This window comes from Polyodon spathula, chromosome 7, assembly GCF_017654505.1.
Source record: "Polyodon spathula isolate WHYD16114869_AA chromosome 7, ASM1765450v1, whole genome shotgun sequence".
NCBI lineage: Eukaryota > Metazoa > Chordata > Actinopteri > Acipenseriformes > Polyodontidae > Polyodon > Polyodon spathula.
The window spans coordinates 30,919,315-30,946,402 of record NC_054540.1 but is presented as its reverse complement, the minus strand read 5'-3'; the positions used below and the strand labels follow the sequence as shown (position 1 = coordinate 30,946,402).

The following is a 27,088-nucleotide window of genomic DNA, read 5'->3' as shown; positions in this document are numbered from 1 at the left end:
GGGGGTTCTTACTACAAACCCATTGTTCTGCAGAATTGCTTTAAACCTTATATTTAACATTCCAAACCCAGTATCAAAACAAACACTTCGCCATGTTGCTTGTTTACAGTTTTTGGGTTTCTCTCTCAAGTTCGTTGGTACGGGGGCTGGTTTGGAATCCCTGCTACGCCATAGGGGGACATGCCTTTAAAGGCAGTTACTTTTAGTTTTTGGTATTCTTGTCCCTATTTGATTGGTCAACAAGATAATAGGTTCGTACACGCTTGGACAATTGTAGTGTCGATCAAAAGTAGGCGGGATTGTTGAATTTACCTTATTCGGATTGGTAATCTTTGCTGTTAGTCATTCCAAAGGGTCCGTTCACGAATATGTGGGTGTGTTTGACGTTGCTTTACATCTGCTTGATTGATTTACCAAAAAAAACATGAAGGCATTGTGCAAGTTTTCATTTCAGCGCGTTTGATTCGCTGCTTTGCTACAGTGGGAGCAGCTGTATAGTAAAGAGTGTTATTAAATGCATTATGATTGGGTAAAACTCAGGGAGGCGTGTCTTAAAGGCGTATCCAAACACGGGAATTCCTGCCTACCTTCCTGCCTCTGGTTTCCAAAGTGGTGGAGCTGTGTAAAAGCAGGATTCTGGGCCAAGGAGGGATTTAAACTTTTTATTTTTATTAGAAGTATTGACAGGGACATATAGCATTTAAATACCAGAGGAAAACACTGACTGGTATCTATATTACAAAGTGGAAGTTACAATTGCAGTATTTATTGCAAACAGTAACTTTAAATTCAGTGACAGTGGTTTTATTTTTTTTATTTTTTTTTTTTGCATTAAACAAGTGTATTCGTTTTAATGAGAACGCATTGAAATCTAACAGTTTTAATTAAAGGTTAAGTTATTTGTGTTGTTATTACACATAAGTACATACAGTAGACAGGGACGACATGATGGAGATTCTGGATGGCGGAGAACCTCTTTTACATTGGGATCGAAATCTGAGTGAACTGTCGGAACCTGGAGAACATGAAAATGTACTATACAATACGGTAAGTAATCGTTTAAATTGCCCTTGAATGGGGTGTCTTGTGGGTGTATAGTAAATTAGCCGTTGTTGGGTGGAGATAGTCAACAAGTACTGTACTGGAACACTGAATTCTCTGTCAGACACTCCCGAGTCTGAATATGTCTGTCTGCCCACATGAGGCGCGCAGAGGAATGTGTTTAGATAGTTTGAGGAAATTGTCTTTAATGTTTAATGAAGCAGTAGCATTGGCCGTTAGTTTCGTGGAAATTAATCGCGATGCCTCTTGATTTATTTTGCAAACTTGTTTCAAACGCTGCTGAGACGCACAAAAAGAAATTCACAGATGGATTAAGAAACGATCAGGTTGAAAGTTTGTTGATTTCTGCCCTGCCTTTTGGACTGATCTGAATACGGTCACCTGGATTTACCGATTACAGTATCACATGGAGACTATTACTGATGCTAACCAAGATTCCAGCGCTAACCCTTAGACATCCTTAAAACCAAAATTACAATTGGTTATTCGAGTTTACATTGTGCTCTTTCTCACTTGCATTTGAAATGCAGTCTAACAATTCCAGATTTGCGCATATACAGCTTTTTAAATGTACTGCCTAATAATATCAGTACATGCAAATTAATATTCCTGTTTACCAAAAGTGACGTCTAAAGTATTTGCTTTCCATCGTTGGCACAAAATGTATGGATTAAAAATCCCCAGAGGCTGAGAGGTGTCATGGTGCTTGGTATTCTTAAAGACTTCCTGTTACAAAAGGTGCGAGGGTTTGCATGGACTTGTTACCTGACCCCATGTCTGAGTACTTTGTCTGGAATTAGCTAGATTTCGTTTGGGTAGATTGGCACAAAGGGCCCCCTATTTTATTATCTTGTTAAGTGTTAATAATAAGATCAATTTAACAGTCCCCATGCCATGATTTTATTTCATTATATATATATATATATATATATATATATATATATATATATATATATATATATATATATATATATATATATATTGAAATGTTAGAAGCCTTTACCAGACCTCTGTACTAGAATGGTAGTTTGAGATTCCTTTGGGAGATCCAGTATTTCAGCAAGGGTTTTGGTTAGGGGGGTTGCAAATACTAAGGCAATAAGGGAAAGGCTTTAATAAAGATTTTTGACTTAAATAATTGAAACAGTTATTTGAAAACTACTCCCAAATAATCTCTTAGGTGCTTTAAGAGTTTTATTTTTCATATACATACACACACACACACACACACAAAAAACTTTAAATATAACCTTACGTTTATGCTACTGTTCGCTATTTAGCAAAACACACTTATATTTGTTCTTAGCGATTGTAAACTACCAATACTGTCTCCTTTTAAAAGGTGCGCTGAAAAAAAAAAAAAAAAGTTTTTATAAAAAGTTTAGACACCAGTTAAAAAGTAGTTGAACATTTCTTGGAGAGTTTATTAGTTTCCTAGATTGCTGATTTAGTCCCTGCATTGTATTTAAACTTGGCTGTTGAATTTCATTCTAGCCTCTTATCATCCCACAGCATCATTTGATCAATTTGACATGTACTTCATTGCAAAGCTTCCAAAAGTGTATTTGTAAAAGGAAATACTATCTGATTAAATTGCAGAACAAGCAACTAAAGTTTATGTTTAAGCTCTTAAAATAACAAGATAACATGGATAGTGAGGATAATAATCTACTTGTTGTAGTGTGTTGTAGCAACCACATTTAGGCCTAGTTTTCACTTTTCGAATCATGGCTGTAATATCATACTGTAAGCAATATAATTGACTCCAATCAGTGCAGATTGAAAAATGTCCACCATGGTAATGATGTTTCAAGCAGAGGATCCTATTCCTTGTTGTAAACGGATGTAAACTGACCCTGGGTTACAGACAGTCAGAGCACACACAGTGTTTGAAATAGACCAACTGTGTTTACATTGTGCTGTTTCCCACTTGCATTCAAAGTGCAATCTGGGAATTCTAGATTTGCTTCTAAACAGAATTTCTAATAGTATCCCTGCTGCTTTGGTATTCTGAATACAAAATTTAGAGCGAATAGGAGGAATTACACTTTTGAATATTCAGTAGGAGTTGAGCTTGCAGGTACAGTAAACACACCAGCATTGTTAAAAGAATGGTTGAGAATAGATTAGCATAGTGGACAATGTGTTTTGTTAAGGTTGGTGTTGATGGTAAATAAACCTGTATACACACACAGATGCACTCTCACCTCAGCAATGATTCAGAGAAAGGAAAACTAAGACCATTGAGTTTGTGAGTAGCATCCATAAACTTTGTTTTAAGAAAAAGTTCACGCACCGGTCATAACGAGAGCTTAGAGTAGGTTAACATCTGGGTAATTATTTCTGCATTGGTGCCTATAAATCGTGTACTAAACTGTAGTAGCATTCTGTTTAAATCTGTTAACACAGGAATTGGCCTGTGGTCACTGGACACCCTAGGAGGTCAATAATCTATTTCCCTTCTACCGTATCTAAACATAAGAGCTTTTGGTCAGCTATAACATTATCTTCAAAACAAATTGCCCAATATAAATGAAATTTAGCATTTGTTCTAAATAAAGGGCCCTGGAAACTCTGGCCTATGGAGAAATCAAAACAAATACCCCGGATTATTGACTGACTAACTAACCCCTAATCTGAAACATCATCTGTTTTGATGGTACAGTTTCCATTTTGGAAACCTGACTATCCTGAGTGTGATACAAGTGTGAAGGCAGTGAAAGATGTGAAGAAACGGGAGAGGGGCCGTGCGTAATGGTACTTTGTAATAGTAACGAGAACAGGAGATGCGTTTGAGAAGGAGACGAGGAGAATGTCTGTAAGTCAGTCCGGCTAGATCCCTTGCCCAGTCCCCAAGTAGACTATAACAAAGGTCACTTTATTACTGCCTACAATGTAAGGCCTGTTTGCTTCCCCCGAGTTGCTCCTGAAGGAAGGTTTAACAAGTAGCCTCTCAAGAACCCCACCCCTCTACCTCAGCCGGAGTATAAAGGGCTGTCTTTGTACAGCTCAAGCCTGAGACCCGAGTCCAGAAGCAGGGGGAGCCCAGACACTGCCACTGGAACAGCAGAACACATCTCACTAGTAGTCTGTTTCTCTGGTACAAAAACACACTTTCAGGGTTGGACAAAAAAAAAAAAAAAAAAAAAATTTAAAAAGGCTGATGCAGTATACTGTAATCTATTTCACACACTGTTGTGTTAGTGGGCTGTTCCTCCTGTGATGGATTCATTTGTTATTTACAGGGAATACCTGATATGTTTGTTGTATCTGTACTATAGAAGCTGTATCTCCCTGTTACGAGTCACATTTTACAGTGGAAGTTTCAATAGGCAAGAGTTGACTATGATCGAGAGCTGATTGGCGGGCCTCAGCTGGCATGTTATTCATTTTGATCCTTTTAAGACTTTAACCCCTAACTTAGCTTAATATATTTCTATAAAAGGCTGAGGAGTGGTCATGTGTCCCTCCGTACAAATTAGCATTCTTTAGACCCACTGTCCCACTGAATCTGTACAGTCTTGGGTGCCCATTATGGATATGCATCCAGTTGACAGTATTTTTGTACTGTCCTTGTATCATATTTTTTTTTTTTTTTTTCGAGGCATTGTTTCAGGAATTTGTCTGCAATGTGTGTGTGTTTTTTTTTATTATTTTTTTTATGATGAGCAAAAGCTTAGTAGGTCTGTTTGTTTGTCTGAAATACCACCTGGTCCTTTAAAGAATGCTATTTGCAGAACTGAGACTGCTTTTGGTATTGCGCTAAATGCATTACAAAAATAAATGTAAATTAAGATTAAAAGGAAAATATGAAACAGGTGTTGTTGCATTATGAAAGTAATACACCATCATAAGGCACAGCCGGAAATAGGGCCCAATGTTCTCTTATTGTTTTAAACAGAGGATACTGCATAAATGAACAAGGATTACTCCACAAATGAAGGTAAGCAGAACAAAGAATGAACCCCCATGTGATTTAAAATGAATGGACAGGTTGTAAAATGAGATTTGATTTAAACAGTGATTCAACGCAAGATCTTCCAACACACGTAGAATAATTCCTAAGTCAACTGAAAAAAGGACCTCTATAGACGTATGGTAACAAAATACAGCTTTTCGAAAGTCTGTAATTTCCTTCCACAGTCCTCTACATCTGTACTTGTGTGTGTTTGTGTGTGGGGTGGGGGTGTCACGAGAGGGTGTAAGGTAGGATGCCACTTCGGGGGATGGGGGTTGGGTATGTCAAGTCTGTGGAATGTGTGTCTGGAGAAGCAGTGAGTGTTATTTATTTATTTATTCAAGACAAACTTCTTTCCCAGAGATTTGCCCTTCTAATGCCCCTTCGTTCATGCTTCTCCCGTGGAAGGCCACACTCCAGAAAAAGGAGATATAAGCTTAGTACTTTGTTTGATAGAGTATTGTCTTATAAAGAACCAGTATTGTTAACTATGTTTAGACCATTTTCTATATAATAGAGCATTGAACATAATTTACAGAATGTACTGTTAAATAACTAAAAACAAGTTGTTTATTCTTTATAATTTTTACATGGACTCTGTTAAGATTAGTTCTGTGTTACTGCTCATATTCCTTGTAATACTTAAATGTTTTTGTTACAGTATGTTTTTTTATACTTATAGTATATTTAATTTAAAAAAACAGACAGCTGTAAATGGTTTTGAAATAGAAAATACAAATCTGAAATTAAAGTTAGGTTTCTACTGCTATTCCCATTTTACATTTCATTATGACAGCATGGTTTAGATTTTAGGTCAGTTCAGGCTCTGGTGTACTGTAAGTGGGGGTGGGGGAACAAGCAAGAAAAAAACATAACACATAATATTTAAAAAATATTTAATCTAAGCTACATTTAAGGACATTTTGTCAGCTGTCCCCAAATCACCTTCAAATACAGAGCAAGACCCACTTAAAATAGGTTTCTGTAAGGAGCGTGCAGGCTCCATGACAACCAGTTTAGCTGTCGAGCCAAAGGATTTACCAATATCTAGTCAGTTTTTTTAAAGGCCTGAAAGGGAAATATCCCAGTCATTTTCATTGAGTGCTCTGTATTCTATATGCAAAAAGTCAGTGGATATGCTGCTTTTTAAAGCATTCCTTTGACAGATTAACATGGATAAATGGCTTTCAACTACAAAACTCCTGCTGGTTTAAATGGCTTACAACCACATATTTTATATATAGATCGATCTGTCTATCTATCTATCTCTATCTCATACTAAATTAAGGAATTGACTAAATCTTTTTAGATATATATACACACTATCTTGCGACTGCAGGCCGCATCTGTCATCTAAAAGTAAAACTCTGGAGAAGAAACTTCCGAAGCAAACTAGTGTAATGGTAGAAAAAGTAATGTATACTGTTCTAAACTCTTCTTGAACAAGGTAGCCATTTGCGTGTTTCATTTTTCCTGGTAATAGTGGGTGTTAACAAATGTTTACCACTACTGGATGGGATGTGCAGTAGCCCTCAGAGGGGATCCCAGTGGATTTAATGAATTCTGGCTTCAATCCATGAGCATTAGAGCCTGTAAAAAGGTGAGTGGACAACAGTTATGGCTGTTAAATAAAACTGCTGCTACTGCTTTCATCAATAGAATGATTGCTGGTCCATTTTAATGAATGCATTTCATTTGAGAAGGCAAACAGAATGTTGGGTTTACCTTGTCAAGTGTGCAGGCTGATGTTATTTTAAGGTGCTTTTATTGTATATTTTTGCTGTAGTTAAATCCCACTAAGAATTAGTTTTGAGTTACGGTTTCCTCACTATATTGCTGGAGTTGGGAAGGTACTGAGGAGGTTACTGGATAACTTAAATAACAATCTCTTCAGTCTAGATAAAGGGGGTTTAATTGTGATTGTATAAAAGTCCAATTGCTATCAACAGTACATAAAGCTGACCTTTGTAACAAGTGTGGAACAGACATAAATGGAAGCTGAGTAAAATACTAATATTTTGTTTATCTAAAAGTAATAAATGTGTGGACTTGTTTATTAGTATAGTTTATTTCAGCTAACACTGCTTTTCTTCAAAATACAAAATACTACCCTGGTTGTGGCTGCACCTTGATTGTCCGAACAGCTTTTCCTTGTTCCCAACAATTATGGAATGGTTGTTAAAGTTTATATCTATTCCATATATATATATTATATATTATATATATATAATATATATATATATGTAAAGATTCTAAGTAAACATAATTTAGAATTGAACAACCCTTTTAAGTCAAATATATGCCTATGTACATCTCTATTTTCCAGTACATTTTAGGCTATTTAGTACATTACCTGTTGTATTTGTTGAGAGGCTTTTGCTGTGATTTGTCTGTCATTTACTTCCCTTTTTAGTCCGTATTACAGCCAATTCTGCAGGTTGCGTCTGTGCATAACTGGCTGCTTGAACCACTGTCTCTGTTTCAGTGGAAATGTGTGTAGTTTATTCTAGAGGCTGTTCTGATAGCAGTGGAATGAATATTCTTCCATTTTAGTTTACTGAAAGAAAAAAGTTTGAGAGAACAAAATAAAACCTGGTTTCCCACCAAATCTCCGTACTAAACAAAGATAAACAATCTTCCTGACAGATACGTTTTGTTTTATTTCATTTTTTGTTTACTTCTTATGATTTACTAGTGAGTATATTAAATTCAGTTTCTTCCGGTGAACACAAAATAATGTTGCCTCTGCATTAGCCCAGTATTGTAGGGTAGGTCTTTTGTCAAGGACAATTGGTCTCCCAACAGGTTTCATAATATTTTCTAACATGAAAAAGAAGTCTGACTGCTGTTTTCCTCAAAAGTGGGGTCGGCAGTTATACTGTAATTGGTGTTTTTAAAAGCAAACTGTGTTTGGGTTTTGAAATGAAAACTATCCAACTCTTTCTAGGGTACTATACTCTTTCCTTTTAAGTGCCAGCCATCTTTACTCATATCGGTGTCGAGACAGAAGTTTTAAATCTTCAGAAAGAGAGAGAAATGATAAATGGATGTTGCAGGTTTAGTAACAAGAACGATGAAAGGTGTCTATGGAGGGAGTATGGTCTAGGTGAATCCCTGAAAATTCAGTTATTTTAATTACTGATGGAAATAGAGAACTGATGCTGAGGCCACTTTCAGTGCGGGTGAGCTCTTAACATGCCCTTTCCATAGCCCTGTTGGATGTATCTTGGCATGCTGATGTGGAAAGGCTCAATCTCTGCTGGTCCTGATTACACAACAGAGATAAGTAACCCTTGGACCCCTAGCTTTGCTGGAGAGGAGGTTTCTCAATACTCCATAGTGTGTGTGTGTGTGTGTGTCTCCTCTCGTTCTCTCTCTCTCTCTCTCTTTCTGTTATTGCAAACATCTGAAGTAGAGCTTTTTTAATTTGCAATTAACTTATGAAGAAAGATACTATACAAGAAAGACACCGGCAGTACCCGATGAATTGTTTCACATTGTTTCAGACAGTTTTGCACCTCTGTACCTGCAAAGTATGTACAAGTTAATGTGTTTCGGTGTTTAATTGTTATAATTAATTGAAAACGGTTGTAGGGATTATTCAAATAAGTCTATTTTCCTTTATCTGGAAATCTCCACAGGGATGTAAAGTTAGCCTTTTTTTGTAAAATAGCCTTAAAAGAGTGCTGTAATAATTTTTTTTTTTTTTTTTTTTTAAATAGTCCCTTGGCGAGCAAGCTTGGCTCTGGTTTCTGGTAACAAACCCCCCCCCCCCCCCCCCCCCCCCCCCCCCCCCCTGGCTATACAGTTGTCTTATTCAGTCTTTAATTGTATCCAGATGTTCGGCTGATTGCCGGGACTCTGGCAGAGCCTCCCACTCTGTGTCTCATTTTGCATTCTCACTCTCTGGCTCTGTTGCTTTCTCTCCCCATTCCCTCATTTGCTCCCATCTGTGCTTGAACTGTGCCTGATCTGACTAATGAGCTTTCCAAAAACTTTAAAACACCTTCTGCAAATAAAATGAAAAACTTCCTAAAAGGGTTTTTACAAAAATGGTTTTTTCTATAATATAAAAAGGATTTATATTATATATATATATATATCAATTTATATAATATATTATATATATATGTTGTACATCTTGGGATATATATATATATATATATATATGTATGTATATATGTATATATATATATATATATATATATATATGTATATGTGAGAGAGAGAGAGAGAGAGGTAGGTAGGTAGGTAGGAACAGCAGATTCTCATTGCATCATACATTTATTTTAAACGTAATGTGTAACTAACCATTACTGTACTTTTTTTTATGAATATTGGCATGCTACCGTTGTAACACACAACGTTTTTTGTGCGTGCACTACACTGTAGCACTTCTTTCCCGGTCCTATGCTTTTATGATTCCCTGTAGTACTGTTGTTTCACTGTGTAGACTAGCTCTGATTTCAAACTGCACACTGTTTTGTGCCCACGCTCTGACTCACTGTTGGCAAAACAACTCTGCGATGACTAATTCCGCACCAGAGATTTAGGCAACCGCAGTGTGTCTATAAATGCCTGGAAACAGGCCTCTTTGCTCCATGATTGCAGGCTGTACTCTGTCTTTTCCTGGAGAGGTTGGAAAAAGCTTGAAAAATACTACTGGGGTGCAATCGTAACACATGTGTTTGACAAATTTATATTCTCTATGCAGTTGCACACTGGTTCTAATTTACTGCTGTAGATTACCAGCTGTGTATGATGTGTGTTGGGTGGCTACAGTATCTCCTAATCAAGTTGAGAGTGTATTTCTCTAGCACTCTTTGCTCTGTCAGGCCCGCGAGTGAAGCAAGATGGGTCTATCTTACAAAGAAATCAAGAGAAAGTGTTTTACCCCAGGGGCTATTTATTGACCAACTGGTTAACATTAGTACATGCAATTTAAAATACAGTAACAGACCCAAATAAAAACAGGTGAATGCACTTTAGAACATTGCATTTTTTTTATCATCATGATAGAGCAGTTTGAGTTGAATAGATGTAGTGATCTGGGATGTAGCGGTTTGTGCTCTGGCTGTATAAATGGGGATTGGAATTTTTTTGCCCATTATCAGATGCATGTGTAGAGGCTGAATTCAGGAATGGGCAGTTGGAAGTGTCTGTGGACCTACTTTCAGATCTTGGTCTGCATTCCAAGAAAGATTAGTATCGCTCATTTCTTGCTTTCGTTGGAAGACATGATACCTGCAGTGATTCACAGGCCTGAGCACGATCTACAGGAAAAAAAATGCTGAACAAAAGAGTGACTTTAAAGCAGTTTGACTGTAGGGTTGTGATCTGATAGCAGAGGAATGCTCAGACATGCACTCTGTTTTATTTACTTTTCAATGCTGTTGTTGCCTTTGTGTCAAGTCATGTATTCATTTTAAACACTTCATGGTTTGAAAGCGTTCAAGGTACAATAATTAATAAAATTAATAAATCCCATATTTTGTAGTAAATATGTTTGTTTGATTTGAAAGTTCCATTGTCAGTATCAGAGAATTCCCAACCTTGTTTGTTAAAAGTAGATCGTGTAGATGTAATTGTTACTGTATTGTGCCACCACCTCAACGGAATGCAAGTACTGTTCACGTCTGTCTTTCTGGGCAGCTGTTTTTACTTTAAACTTTCATGAAATCAGGAAGCTTACAGTATAGAGTTTAGTAATGCAAAGATATGCTGATTTGTCTGGTTCAGGTAGTTTTTTATCCAGTTTCAGCTGTGCTATCCCTATATAAAGCACTTTCAACCAGTTTGCATAAAAAACGTGCCAAATTCATTCCCTAATAGTTCTTAATGTGTACTATGTACAATAAGAATTCCGTCCATCATTCCCATGAGTTTTACTTTGAGTTTATGAAGCTGTATTATACATGTGTAGCATTCTGCTGCTTTTCCCTTGATATGATATTGTTCGAAGTGAGCTGCACAATAGCAGTTTCATTTGCTGCGTTTTCTGTGCCCCTACAGCACTTCTCAGAGCTGCTGGACGACTTCTCTCAGGACGCCATCCTGGGCCAGCTGTTGAGCGACCCCTTCCTGTCTGATAGGAGCGAGGCCATGGAGACAGAGGAGGAGGAGGAGAAACCAGCCTCCCCCTCACCCCCTCACATCCAGACTGAACATAGCTACTCACTGAGCGGGGACTCCCGGCCACAGTCCCCCCTCACACACCTCCCCGGCGAAGGGGGCAGGGAACAGGGTAAGCAAGCAGAAACTTACCTGGGAGAGGGGATGACGACCCAAAAAAGTATTGCTTTTGTCCACCATTGTCTTGAAAGACTTACTCATAAGGTCTTCAGTAGCACAGAAGGAAATTAATGTAGGCAAAGTATGTCCTTTTGTGGTTTCACGATGGGAAGCACAGACTGTTTACGTCTTGTGTTTTTAAAGTCAAAATATCAATTAAAATTAAACAAAATTCAAGTGCATCACTTCCAGCACCATACTCATTTGTATTTAGTGTGTGTGTTCATATATTTAACTTAACTAAAAAAAAAAAAAAAAAAAAAAAAGATTAAAAACAGTGTACATTTATGTAAATATTTAAATCCTTTTGTAAATGAAAACTCCTACAATAAATTACTACAAACCTCCCAATTTCATTTTTACTGAGATATTTTTTCTAGTTTGTGCCGTGATGTTGGGCATGTAATACGGTTTTGACTTCTGCCACTGTGCATTTAATATAAAGAAACAGTATTTCAGCATCTGCTTCAGAGACAAAGAGCTCTTTCTCCTGGCACTACTGTAGCTGATCTGTTCACTTTGAATGCTCTGAGCTGCACAGGCAAAGGGGCGCTCCCAACAGCGCACAGGGGAGCTGTATGTCTCTACTGTCTATGAACACCCAGCGAACCATAGTACTCGGCACCCAGAGAAAAATGCATAACATAATTCAGGTTAATTTTTTTACACCATTTGCATTAGTACTGGACTATAGACTATATAGTACTGAGTATAGAGTAGACAACCTATTTGAAGACCAGTGTAGGGAAAGATCTGGGGCATGAGGTGACATACATATATCTATTAACCTGAAAGACAACATGAATCTGATCTCGCAGGCTTATCTCTCTGTCGTTGATTCAGGAGTGTGAACCTGTATTATCAAAGGCTGAAGGAGTACAGGCATTAGGAATGAGGGTGGGTTGTGCATAAGCCTAGTATCAAATGCCAACATACCAGAGAAAGTTTCAACTGAAGCCAGCTTGGAAGATGAAGTTTTCAGTCCTGTGCCAGCAAGGCTTCATCTATTTCTTGTACAAGTAGTTCCTAGCGTTTACCATTTTTTTTGTGGTTTTAAAAAACAAGTGTGTTTTACAGCCTTTAAATACATCTTAATTTGCTCCCAGTTCAAAGTTGCCTGGTTAAATTTTAAAAACATAAAGTTTTCGAACAAGGGGGGGACATTCGGCCCATCTAAGTTCATTCGGTTCCAAGTAGCTGATTGATGTCAGAACTTTGTCAAGTTAAGTCTCAAACATGATTAAGTAGCCCATTTCATACATTCACAAGTCTGTGAAGAAGTGTCTCCTCTCCTCTGTCCTAGGTATAGCCACTTAATTTCCAACTGTGTCCTCTGGTCCTTGTTTCTGTACTGCGCTTGAAGTAATGGTTTGGGTTAACCATGTCAACTGCTTTTAAGATTGTAAAGACTGTAATCATGTCCCCAATTTTTTTTTTCTTTTTTAAATTGTTTTATTCCAGGCTAAATCTATTTAGTTTAGTCCTTTCTTCATAGCTCAATCCTTTAAGTCCTGGATGCTCTTCCATGGACTCTCTCCATGGCCACAATATCCCTTTTGGTGTGGTGACCAGAATTGGACACTGAATTCCAAGTACAGACTTACCAATGCATTATATAACCTCATCATAACCTCCTTGGCTATATACCCAAGTATTCTGTTTGCCTTTTTTGATTAAAGGAACACAGCAAATATAACTTTAACAGTAGCAAGACACTGCTCATATTCCAACTACGTTTTTACTTCATAGTATCATGTAACTTTTACAAATAACAGGGGGCACTTTGCACTCACTTTAAAATAGTGGTTAATGTACAGATACATGAAATCACAAACCCAGATATGTGCTGGCACATTCTGAAAGTTTTACAGTGGCAGTTTTGTTCCCTTTACCTTGTTTTCATATAGATTTTACAGTTTGCTAATGTAAATGACTGTTACTGTAGCAGTACATGGATAGCAACACTTTATTTAGTGTGGCCAAATAAGTGTAAAGATGGTTAAAATGAACCTTTACCAGACATATTGTTGTATCAGCTATCCCCTTGGGTGGTGGGTGGGATATGGTGTGTTGCATCTGTAAGTCAAAGAGCTTTGGGGGTATAGTATCTATCAGTGCCTCACCTAACTCCTCCCTCCCTGGTATATCAGTTCCACATTGCCTAGAACCTGATCCACTGCCCCAAGACACACACAGACAATACAGTCCTCTTATTCTGTTTCGCAATGTGTGTTTTTACTCATTTGGGGGGGGTGGAGGAGAAGGCTGGGAGGTCTTGCTTCTCTCCCCATTTAGGGCCCTGTTCAAGTGGAAGAGAACTGAGTTAATCTGTTCCCACACTGCGAGGTTGGGGGGGTCAGAATTTACTCAGAACTAGTACAATTAACATGTACTATACTTTTATTTACGCATGTTTCTGACGGTAACTTAGCTTTTTCAGTATCTTTCTTCTGGTGTATATTACTGGGTTGGAGTCTATTTTATGTAGCTTTCTTTATTGTTCTTAAACTTATTATATTGTTAATATGTAAAATGAACTATTTGTTTTAACACCTACTGTAAGCTGTTTGTTTATTGTCTAGATATTGTCAACATTTTCTCAAAGCCCTACAACAGCTATGCTGTATTCAGATCATTGTATTTTTTTATTTATTTTTTTTAATTTTACTTTTTGGAAAATCTGAAGAAATGCTGAATAAAAACAGACACTGATGCAACCGTCGCCGCATTTACATTATAAGAAAAATACACCCTGTGGAGTTTTGCAGGAGACAGATGGGGTGTTAGTGGCGATTGTGATTGCCAGAGAAGTTTTATATAAGGTGTGTTTATTATATAAATGAATGAATGAATTAATTATTTTTATTATTTATTTATTATTATTACACTGAACATGACTGGAACCTTTTGATGCCACATTAAATAAATAGAGCACTGTTCCCCCTGGTTAAATGGTTGTGTTCAAATCATTGTTTCGTCTTTTTACAACTAAAACACATGCTATTAATACTGATAATACCAACAAGATTAAAATGGGACCCCACATAACCAAATGTCTTTGATGTGACCTTATTCTTTGTTACTTTACCTTTGTATTTAGCAACAAGTCTAAATCAGTGCTCCCACTCGCTGCTGTCTCTCCCTCTCTCTGTAGGCAATGAGGATAGCGAGTGCTGGCCCATGGAGAGTGCAGAGAAGGAGCTGAAGATGGACCTGTGCGACCCCACCATCCTCCTCCCTGCCCTCACACTCAGCCTCGCAGCCTCCAGCCAGACGCAGAGCCCCGCACTGGCTGTTCCCATTCTGCTGACCGCACCCCCACAGGTCACAGTCGCCAGCCAGGTTTGTAGACCAGGTACCAAGATGGGCACCAATAAGGCCTGTTTTGGTGAGAAAATAGATTGTAAAAATATTTACACTAGATGTAAAATGACAATTGACTGTATTAATAAGATGTATGTAAAAAGTTATTTTTTTATATCACTGCACGTGAACAATGTGGTGCTTTCATTGGTTCTATGGGGTGGGAAAAAACACCCATATCTTCTTGAGATTAATATGTTCACAAAAGAGAACCAAGATGGTATTTGTGCAGAAGAATCTTTTATTGTTGTTTATATCCTGACAGTCTTCTGGTCTCTTGTGTCTGGGGCAAGATGGGGGGTGTCAAATGGAACTGTTCTAGACTGTTGTTGGTTTCTTTAACAACAGTTTAGAAAAGTAACAATCGTCCAAAACCTTATTTAATTCATCAAAACACCATTAAAGTTCTGTAGATGGAGCCCATATTGTTTCAAACTTAGCAACTTGGCAAAAAGATATCTGACAGGCCATATTAAATACATTTGTAATCAACCAAGCGCCAACAACGTTGCTTTTGTTAAATTCCCAGAAGAGTGATGCTAGTGAAAAGGTTTTGCCAAAGATTAAGCTGGAGCCACATGAAGTGGATCAGTTCCTGAACCTCTCGCCTAAAGGTAAGAACTTTCTTTCAAATGGGCTAAAAAAATAAATAAAGGGCTAGTGTGTTTAGAATCCTTGCATTAGAGACTGCAGAGAGCCTTGGAACCAGGGTGGAATGTGTCCCTGTGTTGTATCACAAACAGTGGGTGGGGATTCAGTTTAAATATGGCCTGCTGTCCTTATACTGGCTTGGAAGAAGCGGTAACACTAATTGCCATCTTTTGCTAAAAACATCAATTATCTTTAGCTTATATTTTGTTTATTTTGTTGTTTGGTTAATCTTGGAAGCCCATGTTATCATGGCAGTACCATCACTAAAAGTATCTTCTCACCAATGTTAGAGCATAGTGTTGTGTCTGAGACTTCTCTATTAAAAATGTGTTTTAATAAAATTACCTTTCAATGCTGAAAAGATGTTGTCCATAACAAAACAAACAAGTTTGCAGTCCATACTTTAAAATTTCAAAATGTGTTTCCTGAGTTTTTGCAGAGCGTGAAAATCTTGTGTATAGCATCCTGCTGTTGCAAGTGGTTGAAGGAGCATGTCAATTTGGCTGTCAGTGGGAGAGTGACAAACAAGCACATTTTTAAGAAGACAGAATTTGTGCCCCTACAGCTAAAAATAACCATGGAATCTAAAGAACTTGATTGGTTTCTAAACTATGGAAGAACATAGTAAACCGATTGTTGGTGGCACAAGTAGTGGCAATGTGAGCTTCTCTGCATTGCCCTGCCTCAGGTCTGCCCTCATAGTAGAAGGATCAATCTTGACCATTCTTTGGCCTTTTTTGAGACCAAAAGAAAAAAAACAAACAACCAGTATACAGATTTATGTATGTTTTTGATAAACATTGCTAATGTGGAAAATAATTTTAGCCTATATACTATGTTTTACAGACTGGGTTTTGTTAACTTAGGTAAGGTAGTCCAAATTGGTGCTAGTCAGGGTCTGTAAAATAGCAGTATGTACTGGGACTTTATTGGGTTCAGGGTGTCCCAGTGACCTTAAGTTAGCTGGTAAATTTGCATAGTGATATATCCAGAGACTTGGGTGTTATGAACATTATTTTTCTTTCTGCCGCTGTGTGTCTGTGTATTTGTTCCATTCCTATTCATCTTCACAGGCCTGGACTCCCTGCAGCTGCCCCCCACTCCCCCCAGCTCCCATGGCAGTGACTCTGAGGGTGGGCAGAGCCCGACCAGATCCTGCCCACCTCCCAGCTCCACCCAGTCAAAGCCCACCCTCAAAGTGGCACCCCGGGCACCTTCCTCCCTCACCAACTCTCCACTTCTCACCGCCCCACATGTAAGTGCTGGAAAACTGCTGAGGAGTGGATAGCTGTCCTCTTGGCAAGACTATGATGGCAGTAATCGCAATCTTTTAGACCGCTTAGCTTCCTACATGTACCTTTTTAATACCATCACCATTGTTGGGGGTCTGTAGTTTTTAAAGCATGTGCTTTTTCCCTTTTATTCTGCAAAGAAAGGAATTTACCTGGCATGTTACTAAAACTGTAAAATGTTTTATCTTCTAAATTGGAGGATAACTTTTTTAAGGATTCCAAATTTTATTAAAATAAATATTACTATTCACATCTTATTGAACCTCAGTTTAGCTAAGCTTTGGGTGTTTTTGAATGTTGAGTTACTCTTTCCCATCAATTCTCGTTCTAAATAGCTAATATAACCTGTTTGTTTTTTTGTAGAAGCTGCAGGGCTCTGGGCCCTTGATGCTTACAGAGGAGGAGAAGAGAACGCTGATTGCTGAGGGTTACCCCGTCCCCACCAAGCTCCCCCTCTCCAAATCTGAGGAGAAAGCACTGAAGAAAATCCGCAGGAAGATCAAAAACAAGGTGAGAGTCTTTGGATCCCATGCAGAAATATAGTGACGCATAGGACAGGGATATAGGGACACTTACTGTGTTCTGGAATGTTTTGTTATATCTTGCAAACTGCTCATCCAATTGTGCTGAAACTTGGTAGGGGCATTCCTGGACCAGCAGTACTATAGCTTAGACTAAAACTATTAAGGTAACATTGATTTATTTTTTTTTTTTTTATTTATTATTTATCATCTCAGATTTCTGCTCAAGAAAGCCGAAGAAAAAAGAAAGAGTACATGGACACTCTGGAGAAAAAGTGAGATTTTTTTTTGTATTGTATTTAATTTTGTTTATTTTTTGTGAATTTAAAATTATATAATACCAGCAGAGTAAAGCGTTTGTCTTTTTAAGGATCAAGTAGAGCAAAATCAAGATGTTTCAGGCTACATTAGGGATTGTCCCAGTTGCCAGCCTTCATTTTCTGTCCCGGTCGGAAACGGTGCAAGTGTTTTTAAAAAGAATAATTAACAAATGGAAGTACAAAACTGTATCTCTTTGCTTTAGCAAAGTAATTATTAGGTTGTGTTAGCGTCATCCAAAAATAAAATAAACAACCTTATGGATTATTTGTTTAACCATTCTGGTTATGCGTGTATCATGTTTAAATGGTAATATTAATAGCTGATCTATTTTAACCTGGCTTTTTGTACATTTTAACATGTTGTGAGATAATATAAAGAAAATAATGAGTTATTGTGATCTGCAATAAATGCACCCAATGTTTGTTTAATTTAACTATTATATGTTATTGTATGCTGTTATTTTAGCGACTTCAGAGTTGCTAGGGCATCAGTGAATTGAAGAAAAAAAAGTCATCCCTGAATCTGGTAAATTACATGGACAGTGCAAGAAACCTAAAGCACTCCTGGAAATTTGGTCAGACAGAAAAAGCCAAGCCAAACTGTACAAACATAGTAAAATGTATTCAGTCTTTCCTTCAATTATTTGTTTAATGCCTACAGTCGGAGAGCAGTGTAGTATTGCGTAACTGAATCTCCTACTGCAGGCATTCAACACATGTATTAATTAAATTAGCAAAGTGTTCCCCTGCTTTCTTCCACAGCAATATGCACGAAACTAAAACATGCTGTTAAAAACCGGAGCAATGCGATAGCTGCCGTCTTTCAAATTACCTTGCAGGATATGGTAAACATCCAGTTCACAGACCATATAAACTAACAGAGTGCACTTGCAAACTGGAAAAGAATTAAAAAAAACAAACCAAAAAAAACTTTAGTTCGCATCCAAACGAACTGTGTCCCTTTGCTCGCAGATAAATGTGAACATCAAGCACATTGATACATCAACGCTGGCTTTTAGATTTGAATCATGAAATGCAATATCTTGTTGCATTATGTTTTAATTAATTATAGTTTTAAATATTGTCATTTCTCCAGGGAGTGTTTGTGTAATCCCTTTCTCTTCAATATGCAACAGTATTATCAAATGTAAAGATTGAAGCGTGGAGACGGGTGTCTGGTTCCCTCTAGTGGCAAAAGTGTTAAGTAATCTGGATAGTTTTACAGAGAGTCTTTTATTCGTCAAACATTCTACGTATTGTTGGTGCAGTCTGCTGCATTTTTTCTGTGCCTCACACAAGAAACAATGAAAACACTGCACTTGGAGCATACAAATAATTTAACATACAAAGACTGTTTGTTACTGAAAACTTTACTAAGAAGGAGAGTAAGAGGCTTTTTCTGACAGCTTTTATAATTCTCTGTCCACAGGGTGGAAACGTGTTCCAATGAGAACAGCGAACTGCGTCGCAAAGTGGAGACTCTGGAGAGCACAAACAGGTAAGAGTTTAACTCGCAATATGTTTTTCCTGGTGTTACACTGCTCGGATGCCCACTCGTTTAGATTCTGGTTGTGCCTCAATCCTTTCTTTCAAGGCTGTACACACCCGTTTTCAGTAGAAACATATTTCATTTTCATTTAACCTTTATTTTACCAGATAAGATGATTGAGAACAAATTCTCATTGACAACGAAGATCTGGTCAAGAGGCAAATATCACAGCAGCACAAACCAAACAAATCCAACATAGCAAAATAAATAAACACGTTAACAAGTACATACACATGCAGCACAAAATGGTGGCTTCAGATTCCGATTTAAAAACTCCCTCCGAAACCAAACTGTAGTTTTTTTAATTTGATTTGAAATTCACTCCAGTCATAAGCAGCTGCAAACTGCAATGAAGTACACTCAAAAACAGTAGACACTCTGGGAAGAACCCATCTAATAAAGGAATCTGATCTTCAGTTGTAAACTGAAGCAGAGAACTGTAATAGGTTGCGCAGATATAGTGAGGTTTTCTCAATCAGGGGTCTGTAAAGTAGCCTAAGCCAATGATCCAATCGCCAAGTGTGCAATGAAGGCCATTCAACCATAATATAAAGATCGCAGTGATGAGTAAGATGAGATTTATAACTGGTGCTTATCGCAGAGTGCTATAAAGCATCAAGCTTCCCCAAAGCAGCTTTTGAGGCCATTTTGTAGACAACATCACCATAATCCAGTACTGGAAGAACAGACATCAGGACTAGAATAAACCTCGCAGAACGTGTAAAACATGATTTTATTGCAAAAGAGGAAACCAATTAGATTTAACTTTTAGATTTTAACTTTATCAATATGGGTTTTAAAAGACAAAGCGCACCGTCCAGCCAGATACCTAAATATTTATAAACGGCTACTTGCTTTAATTCAGTCTTACTAGAAGTAAACATTTTGCAAACACTATTAAGAGAACCTGTTGTATTAAAATGCATGTTTAGTTTTATCAATATGAAGATACATACAGAAATTGTACGTTGTATGTAGGAAACATTTTCTTAAGGTCAGTCTTGTGTTTTAAATCAGGGTGTTGGTGGAATTTGATTAGCTTTAGGCTTTGAAAGCCAGTATTTAACAGGAATGTTACCAGCTTTTAGTTAGTTAGCCCCAGGCTGTTTTGTCGGGGTGCTTTTGCTGCTGCTATTCTAAGCTCTGTTTTCCCTCTCCAGGTCTCTGCTCCAGCAGCTTCAGTGCCTGCAGGCAGTGGTAGCTGGCAAGGTCCCCAGGTCCTGCCGTGTCGCCACTACCCAGACTGGCACCTGCCTCATGGTAAGTGTGTGTGTGTGTTGTACTTGACAAGATATTATGCAGAAACCAATTAAAAGAAGTAATTTAGTGGGACTTGCATTGCAGGAGTGGTAATCCAGGCATTTAAACCCATTATTTATGGCTCTTATCAGGTATAACAATGAAGATCCCTAAAATATATATAATTTTTTTTTAAATGCAGTCTCGCCCAAACTTACGTGACCTTGTAGAGTCTAAAATGAAATGCCTCAAGTATAGTACATGCATAGTATGTGTTTCCTACCACATCAGCAGTAACTATTTAAAAATTGAGCCAATATGCCTCAGTCGTGTTATATGTACTTGTGGAAAATAGTACATCTACTTTTTAAGGGAATACATGGAAAGAGCTCAAGTTATGAACTAGATACGTGGATGGGTCTGTGTGGCAAGTGCACACATTGGTCTGAGAACAGGATTTAAGGTTTTTGCCACTGAGAAAGGTAAATCTGTTGATAAAAGGTTATTGTGTGTACGTACATACAGTAAGTAATTTCCTAGAATTGTCTTCAAGGTACCTTCTCCTCCTACCGGCTCTTCCTAGGAAATCTAGCAGTTTAATTTTACAGTTTTAGTAACATACCAAGTACATCTTTCTTTTGCAGAATAAAAGGGAAAAAGAACAGGCTTTAAATACAGATCCCAAGTGTACGTTCCCCATGGCTCACTGAGGGCTGTGTTCACTTCTAGCATGTCTGGGTCTTGTCTAGAAGCTTAACTGTGTGAGGTTCATTTACATCTCTACACCCTAGAGACCAGGAACAAGAGACACACGTGGATAGCTGTCTTTTGTTAAGCAGCAGAACCGTGGTCATGGTCGATCCACGCTAAGGCTGGAGTGTTGCTTGGGTGCACATTCACTGTTACACTGGCGAGATAAGATACGTTGCTGGTTGTGAAGACTGATACAGAAAATTATATACAAAATGATTCTAAATGGCAAAAAATAGCACATTTCTGTAGTTAAGATAACTGGTATTTCAGACCTGTGCCAAACGTCTCTTTAAGCAGTGGCATAGACCTGAAGTTTCAGGTGTCACGTTATCAGAGCTCCTTCAAGCAGTAGTTGCGGGTTATCATAAACAAACCTATTTTTCTTTGTTTCAAAGCATGGGAGACTGGCAATGTGATATATTCCGCTTGAAGAGCATCTTAATTGTCTGTTAAGTGATTTAACAAAAAAAAATTGTAGTAATAATAATAATCATCATCCAATAAACAACCCAGCATAAAATCCTTGTTTTTTTTTCTATTTCTGGATTATCTTTAGAGTTTTATATCTAGTATTTTTGTTATAGTTTGAACCAACTGTTAAATTACAATGGAGTCAGTTTATTACGCACCTTACTGCTTTTTAAAAAAAATGATGTTTTTCATTGCCGTTTTTAATAATAATTTAAAATTATTTTATTAATAACTTGAAATTGCCTAAATAAAACCAAACATTCACTGAGTCAGTGTTATATCCTCTGTAATTGCAAAAATAATATTGTTTAAAAATAAGTGTGGTTATTGAAATACTGTAAAAACAAAGCTACAATGTTAAGGGGGCTGCAGTCAGTAGCTGTCCAGCAGCACTGATATACTATCGTACTTCACTTGATTTCACAGGTTTGCAGCGATCCTGAATTTCCAAAAGAGTACTCTGTCAACTGACGGGTTTCATTTGTTGTGTATTATTGTTGTCTGTAGCAGAAAAAACTACTACAGTGTATTTTGAAGTGAAAGCATGTTTAGCATGCAGCTGGTACAGCAGACTATGCACTTCGGTGATACTGGAACTCACTTTGACAGTAGATGCAAATAACCCTCTTTCTATCCAATGAACTGTCAGACAGTTTAAAAAAAATAAAATAAAGGTAAGCTATACATATGCACCACATATGTATGCTTTTAAGAAGAAAGTCGTGATGGGATATCAGCGAACACTTGTCAGCTGTTATACAAATGCTGAAGTGCAGAAGTGCTTGATTATTACACTCCAGTTTCATGCAACAGTTATGATGGTGACCAAACATTTGTGTGTACTGTTGTGTAAAAAAAAAAAAAAAAAAAAAAAGGTTAAAATGAACAGTTGCATTCAAAAAATGTAGGACAGCAAAAAAAAAAACTTAACATAAAGAAAACAATTTAAATAAAGCAGTAAGCTCAATAATTAAAGCTAAAAAGGAACTGCACAGGTTACTGGTTTTTATTTATTTCTTTTATTTATTTTTTTGTTAACTCCAGTAAACCTACATTATCTTTCCCCAGTCAAATCGTAGAGTGCCTAAATAATCACGGTAATTTACCATAATAAAGTCATGAAAAAGAAAATGTAGAACATTAAAAAAAGAGCGACCAGATAGTCGGTGAAAGACAACACATTATTCAAATTCTATGTTGTATTATATATTTAAGGTAAGGCAAGTTTTTTATTTTTTCTGTTTAAAAGTGCTCCTGGCTATAATGTTCTGCCGCCCTGCTGTACCGAATTCCTGGGGAGAACCCTGTCTGTTACCTATTTATGCTGGTTGATTTGAGCATATAAGAAAATATGTTTCAACTCCTGATGCATTCTATATCCATGGTAAAAATCGCATAATGGCTTAAGTTACGTGAGGCTGGTTTACTGAACAGTTTCAACACAAGAACTCATTTTCCTTTGTTTACAAAGTTCCCCTGGCTAAATTTTAATGATAGCTCTCTCTCTGTCCCTCCTAAGTGGTGATGCTGTCTTCCTGGGTATATTTTAGTGACCCATAGCTATGTGTGTCTTTCTCTCTCCTAGGTGGTGATGCTGTGTTTTGCAGTATTCCTGGGTAGCTTTTCACCGAGTTTTGGTCCCTGCTCCACTATCACAACGACAGGAATTCCCAGCCAGAGTTCAGCAAAGGAATCCTATACAGCCACAGGTAAGGACATCACACTCACGCACGCACGCACACACACACCCAACGTTCCTACTAGCATTTATTCCACTAGTAGAGTCTAAAGACTACGTGCACACCGGTTTATTTAACCCAGCAGGGATGATCTCGGGTGACAATAACATTGCATTACAGTCTGGAAATCGTTCTTCAAAATGAGGCTCTTCCCATTGGCTGCATGGCAGCAATGCTAACATCTTGAACGTCTGATAGCTTGACATGGCAATTATTAGGTATGTCAAGACTAATGTGATTGTATAAGTGTAGGTACACGTGACAGATATTGCCCTGGAAGCTCCTTGTATTGAGAGGGCATAAAGGAATTCTCAGATTCCTTTTAACAGATTGATGAGAGATCTGTAGTGTAACAGATTATTAAATGCAGATTACTAGTGTTGGAAATCTGTTGCCCGTTTTACCCCCAAGAATGTGACAATAGTGACAGCTCTGACCTAGTACCACATTGAATGTTGCAACCTTTTTTTTAAGTTACTCTTGGTGAAACAAAGAACAAATATCCTACCCACATTGAAAGTACATTAACAATATTTGGTGTACCATTCTAATGGGTAAATCAGGCAATAATTGCCCCACCCTTCATTGTTCATCTGATACTGGGTGGTGTATACAGTACATACATACAAACATAAGATGTCCTTGCATTTGAAAGAGGATATACTGTATTGAAGCACCCCCTACACAAAGCTTTTACTTTTATAGTTGATACTTTTTCCCAGTATCTGTTTTACTTCACAGCTGCTCATATTCAGTACAAATCTGTTTGGCAGGACTAAGTACAACTGTCAGTCTCCAGCTGAGTGAATTTGGCAGCAGTAGTTTCACCTGATTTGAAACTCTTCCCACATGCAGAACAGAGATGCATGGTTTTATTCCATGTGGGGAATGTACTAATATGTTTTAGAGCTCCCTGCTGTCTTAAACTTCCCACATTCAGTGAATTGTGCTGGATCTTCCCTTATGTGAATATGCTGCTGTGTTTTATGATGACCTCGCCCTGACTGCTGGAAACTTCCCACATGCAGTACATTAATAGACGATATTCCTTGGGGATATGACATGTATCTTTTTAAATGTTTTCTGTACTAACATGTAGATTAGTTACTTCCACAGCTTCCCCTACCCCTGGTCCACCTGTTAGATAGCCACTGCTGTTCAGGGCACATAATTGTTCTCTAAGGAAGAATGTAGTAAGAATATACCAATTAATTGTGCTGAACCCTGCAGCTCTTTCAAACATGTCTCTACTGTGTTTCCCATTCAGTGCGGTCGAGGAACTTGCTGGGGTATGAGGAGCGCAGTGCACGTGAGGAGCTGCACCCCTCTGTGCCGTCTGTGGAGTACGCTGAGGCATGGGACAGACAGAAGGACACAGTCCCACGATACACAGCACAGGCACAAGAGCCAGACAGTCACACAGAGTATCTGAGCAGCAATGACACGCAGACAGAGAAATCCATACTGATAGACTTGCACCCTCACAGGTAAGCAAGTCAGAGGTCTCATTCAGTGTCTCTCCCTCAATGCATGCATGCATGATCTTCAAGTAATTTTTGGCAAAGTTCAAGCAAACAAATCTCACAGAGTTGATTTTCAGCCATGGCAAAAAAATTACTTGAATGCATTACATCTCCAAATTTAGGGTCTTAAACTGACTCTCTCTTTCTGTTTTTTGGGCAGATCTCACATGGAACTGCGAGCAAATGAAAGCAGAAAAGTGATAGAGATTGAGAGGACAGTGAACGAAACTTCCTGAGGTCCTGCTCCCCGTCACGCACCCCTCTTCCTTTCCCTTTCAGCCAATACTCTCAACATCACAAGCTTATACTTTTCTCTTTTTAGTATTTATATATTATACATATTGTATTCATTTTTAGTGTGTTATGTATTTTCAGTTTTTGTATACTTCCAAAAATATTTAGTCATCTATGTTGTTTTATTTGTTGTTATTTTATTTGAGTACTACAATACCCCATCTCTGCCCCCTGTTAAATATGATTAAAAATATCTGCCTAATAATTCAGTAATACTGGGGAGATGATCATTCCTCAGTTATTTTACTGCCTCTGATTCCTTCAGGGAAGTTGTGGGTAGGAATATGTAGCAACTTCTGTTCTCCAGAATGACTCATGAGCCTGAGCAGCTGATGTTTTGCCCTTCGTAACTGAAACTGATTTGCATCGGAGAGATGCAGCTTATGTTTAGGGGGTTGTAACTATTTAAAGAATTCTGTGTACATGGCAACACTGCCTAGTGAATCAGGTCAATATTTGAATTGTGAAATAGTGAGCATTGTACACTGAAGACATTTGCTAAACCCACTGCAATCAAATGGCTGCATAGTAAGTATAGATTGTCAAATCTTAAATAAAAGAATGCTGGTTTATCAGGATAATTAAGAGCCTTATTTTAAATGAATTAGATGGCATTCAGGTATACAATTCTTTTAGATCAATTTATCACAGCCCATTGCCTTAAACTAATTGTGACCCTATATTCACATTTACCCTCCCCACCCACTGTATAGTATTTATGATTCTGAATATGCACTGTATAGTATGTGGTTCCTTACCACACTGTTCTATCTATTTAGCAAACATCTTCAAAATCAAGATTTTCGTTTGCAGTTCCTGCTTTTGAATTTACAATAAACAAACAGACTAGAGACATGTTAAGTTGTTTTTTTTTTTTTTTTTTCCCCCAGAGAAAATAAATATTTTCCTTAGTAAAAACAATAATGGTCTGTGTCCTTGTGTGCTTCAGTTACTTCAACTGCACTTGTTTCCAGATATTTGTACAGGTACAGTATTGTGTTAAAGTGATTTTGAGAAAATGCAAAGATAAAATTCTGAGAGGAATAAAACCATTGTAAAGGTATAAAACTAGCAAGAAACTACCCCTGTAATATTAAACACACAGTAAAAGCATACAGTAGCAGAGTAACAAAGAAAGGTGAAAGCATTGTAAAGCTTTGAGAAGTATAATTAATAAAACTATTCAAAAACATGACAAAGCATTGTAAAGTATAGTAAATGCATAGTATAATCATGGGGAAAGTGCACATTTTCCACAGTAAAATGTGTTTGGTATTTGTAGATCATTAAGTGTTTTTGTACTTCTGAGTGGGTATATAGAGAGTGAGAAGATTTCAATACAATGCACACTAGAGTATTCAAAATAAACAACAAAAAAAACCCAAAAACATAATAATAAAGGTGCACAAAGCACAATATAAATGCAAAAGTATTTAGGATGCTTCGGACATGAATCCTTCATCAGCTAAAATGCTATAGAATCCAGTGAGTTTTGTTTTTAAGAATTAATTTCCAATAAAGCCAAGTAGGGCTTCATGGCAGAATGTTCATCACAAAAGGTTCTGAAGTGCCTAATTTGAAATCAGCTTATGTTCTTTCTGCTCTAGCTGTGTACATTCCACAGTGTCATCATCAATAGAATGCCCATCGGTATTAAAATGTTTTTATTTTTCTATGTATTTATTTGACCGGGACAACGTACAATACAATTAAAGTAACATTTACAGAAGGGAATATGAGCGAGCATCAAATAAACAACCCAAGACTGCAGCAACCCCACATCATATCCCCAAAAATAGCATCGCTCCAAAAGACAATCTCGTCACACACCACAGCTGGGATGAGAAACATCCACAATGCTGTAATGACTATTTACAATTCACAAAATATATATTTAAATTAAGTAAAATACATCTTCTCCCAGTTATATTAAAAACAAACAAACAAAAACATTAACTTCAATTAAACTAAAATTCACATGCACACATTGCTGCTATGACGGCAATCTTCATAGTATAAAAAGGAAAAGGAAAAACAAGGATACAGAAAATGGGCAGATGAA

General features: G+C 37.5%; 1 protein-coding gene across 1 annotated transcript; it reads left to right on the top strand.

The window, feature by feature from the left end:
- Positions 1-575: 575 nt before the first annotated feature.
- On the top strand, positions 576-25,927 carry creb3l2 (cAMP responsive element binding protein 3-like 2). The gene is made up of 12 exons (XM_041255267.1): positions 576-1,047; positions 11,033-11,264; positions 14,466-14,653; positions 15,204-15,288; positions 16,399-16,580; positions 16,981-17,127; positions 17,355-17,413; positions 18,888-18,956; positions 20,168-20,267; positions 23,056-23,179; positions 24,477-24,696; positions 24,893-25,927. The coding sequence occupies exons 1-12, from the start codon at positions 946-948 to the stop codon at positions 24,966-24,968; spliced, it is 1,584 nt and encodes a 527-aa protein (XP_041111201.1). The 5' UTR covers positions 576-945; the 3' UTR covers positions 24,969-25,927.
- The last annotated feature ends 1,161 nt before the right edge of the window (positions 25,928-27,088 follow it).

Excerpts from the sequence above, each read along its gene's own strand:
- creb3l2 (XM_041255267.1), top strand. The coding sequence starts at position 946 with ATGATGGAGATTCTGGATGGCGGAGAACCTCTTTTACATTGGGATCGA. Across the intron at positions 17,128-17,354 it reads GCAGGAAGATCAAAAACAAG|ATTTCTGCTCAAGAAAGCCG; the intron begins GTGAGAGTCTTT and ends TTATCATCTCAG. Across the intron at positions 18,957-20,167 it reads ACTCTGGAGAGCACAAACAG|GTCTCTGCTCCAGCAGCTTC; the intron begins GTAAGAGTTTAA and ends TTCCCTCTCCAG.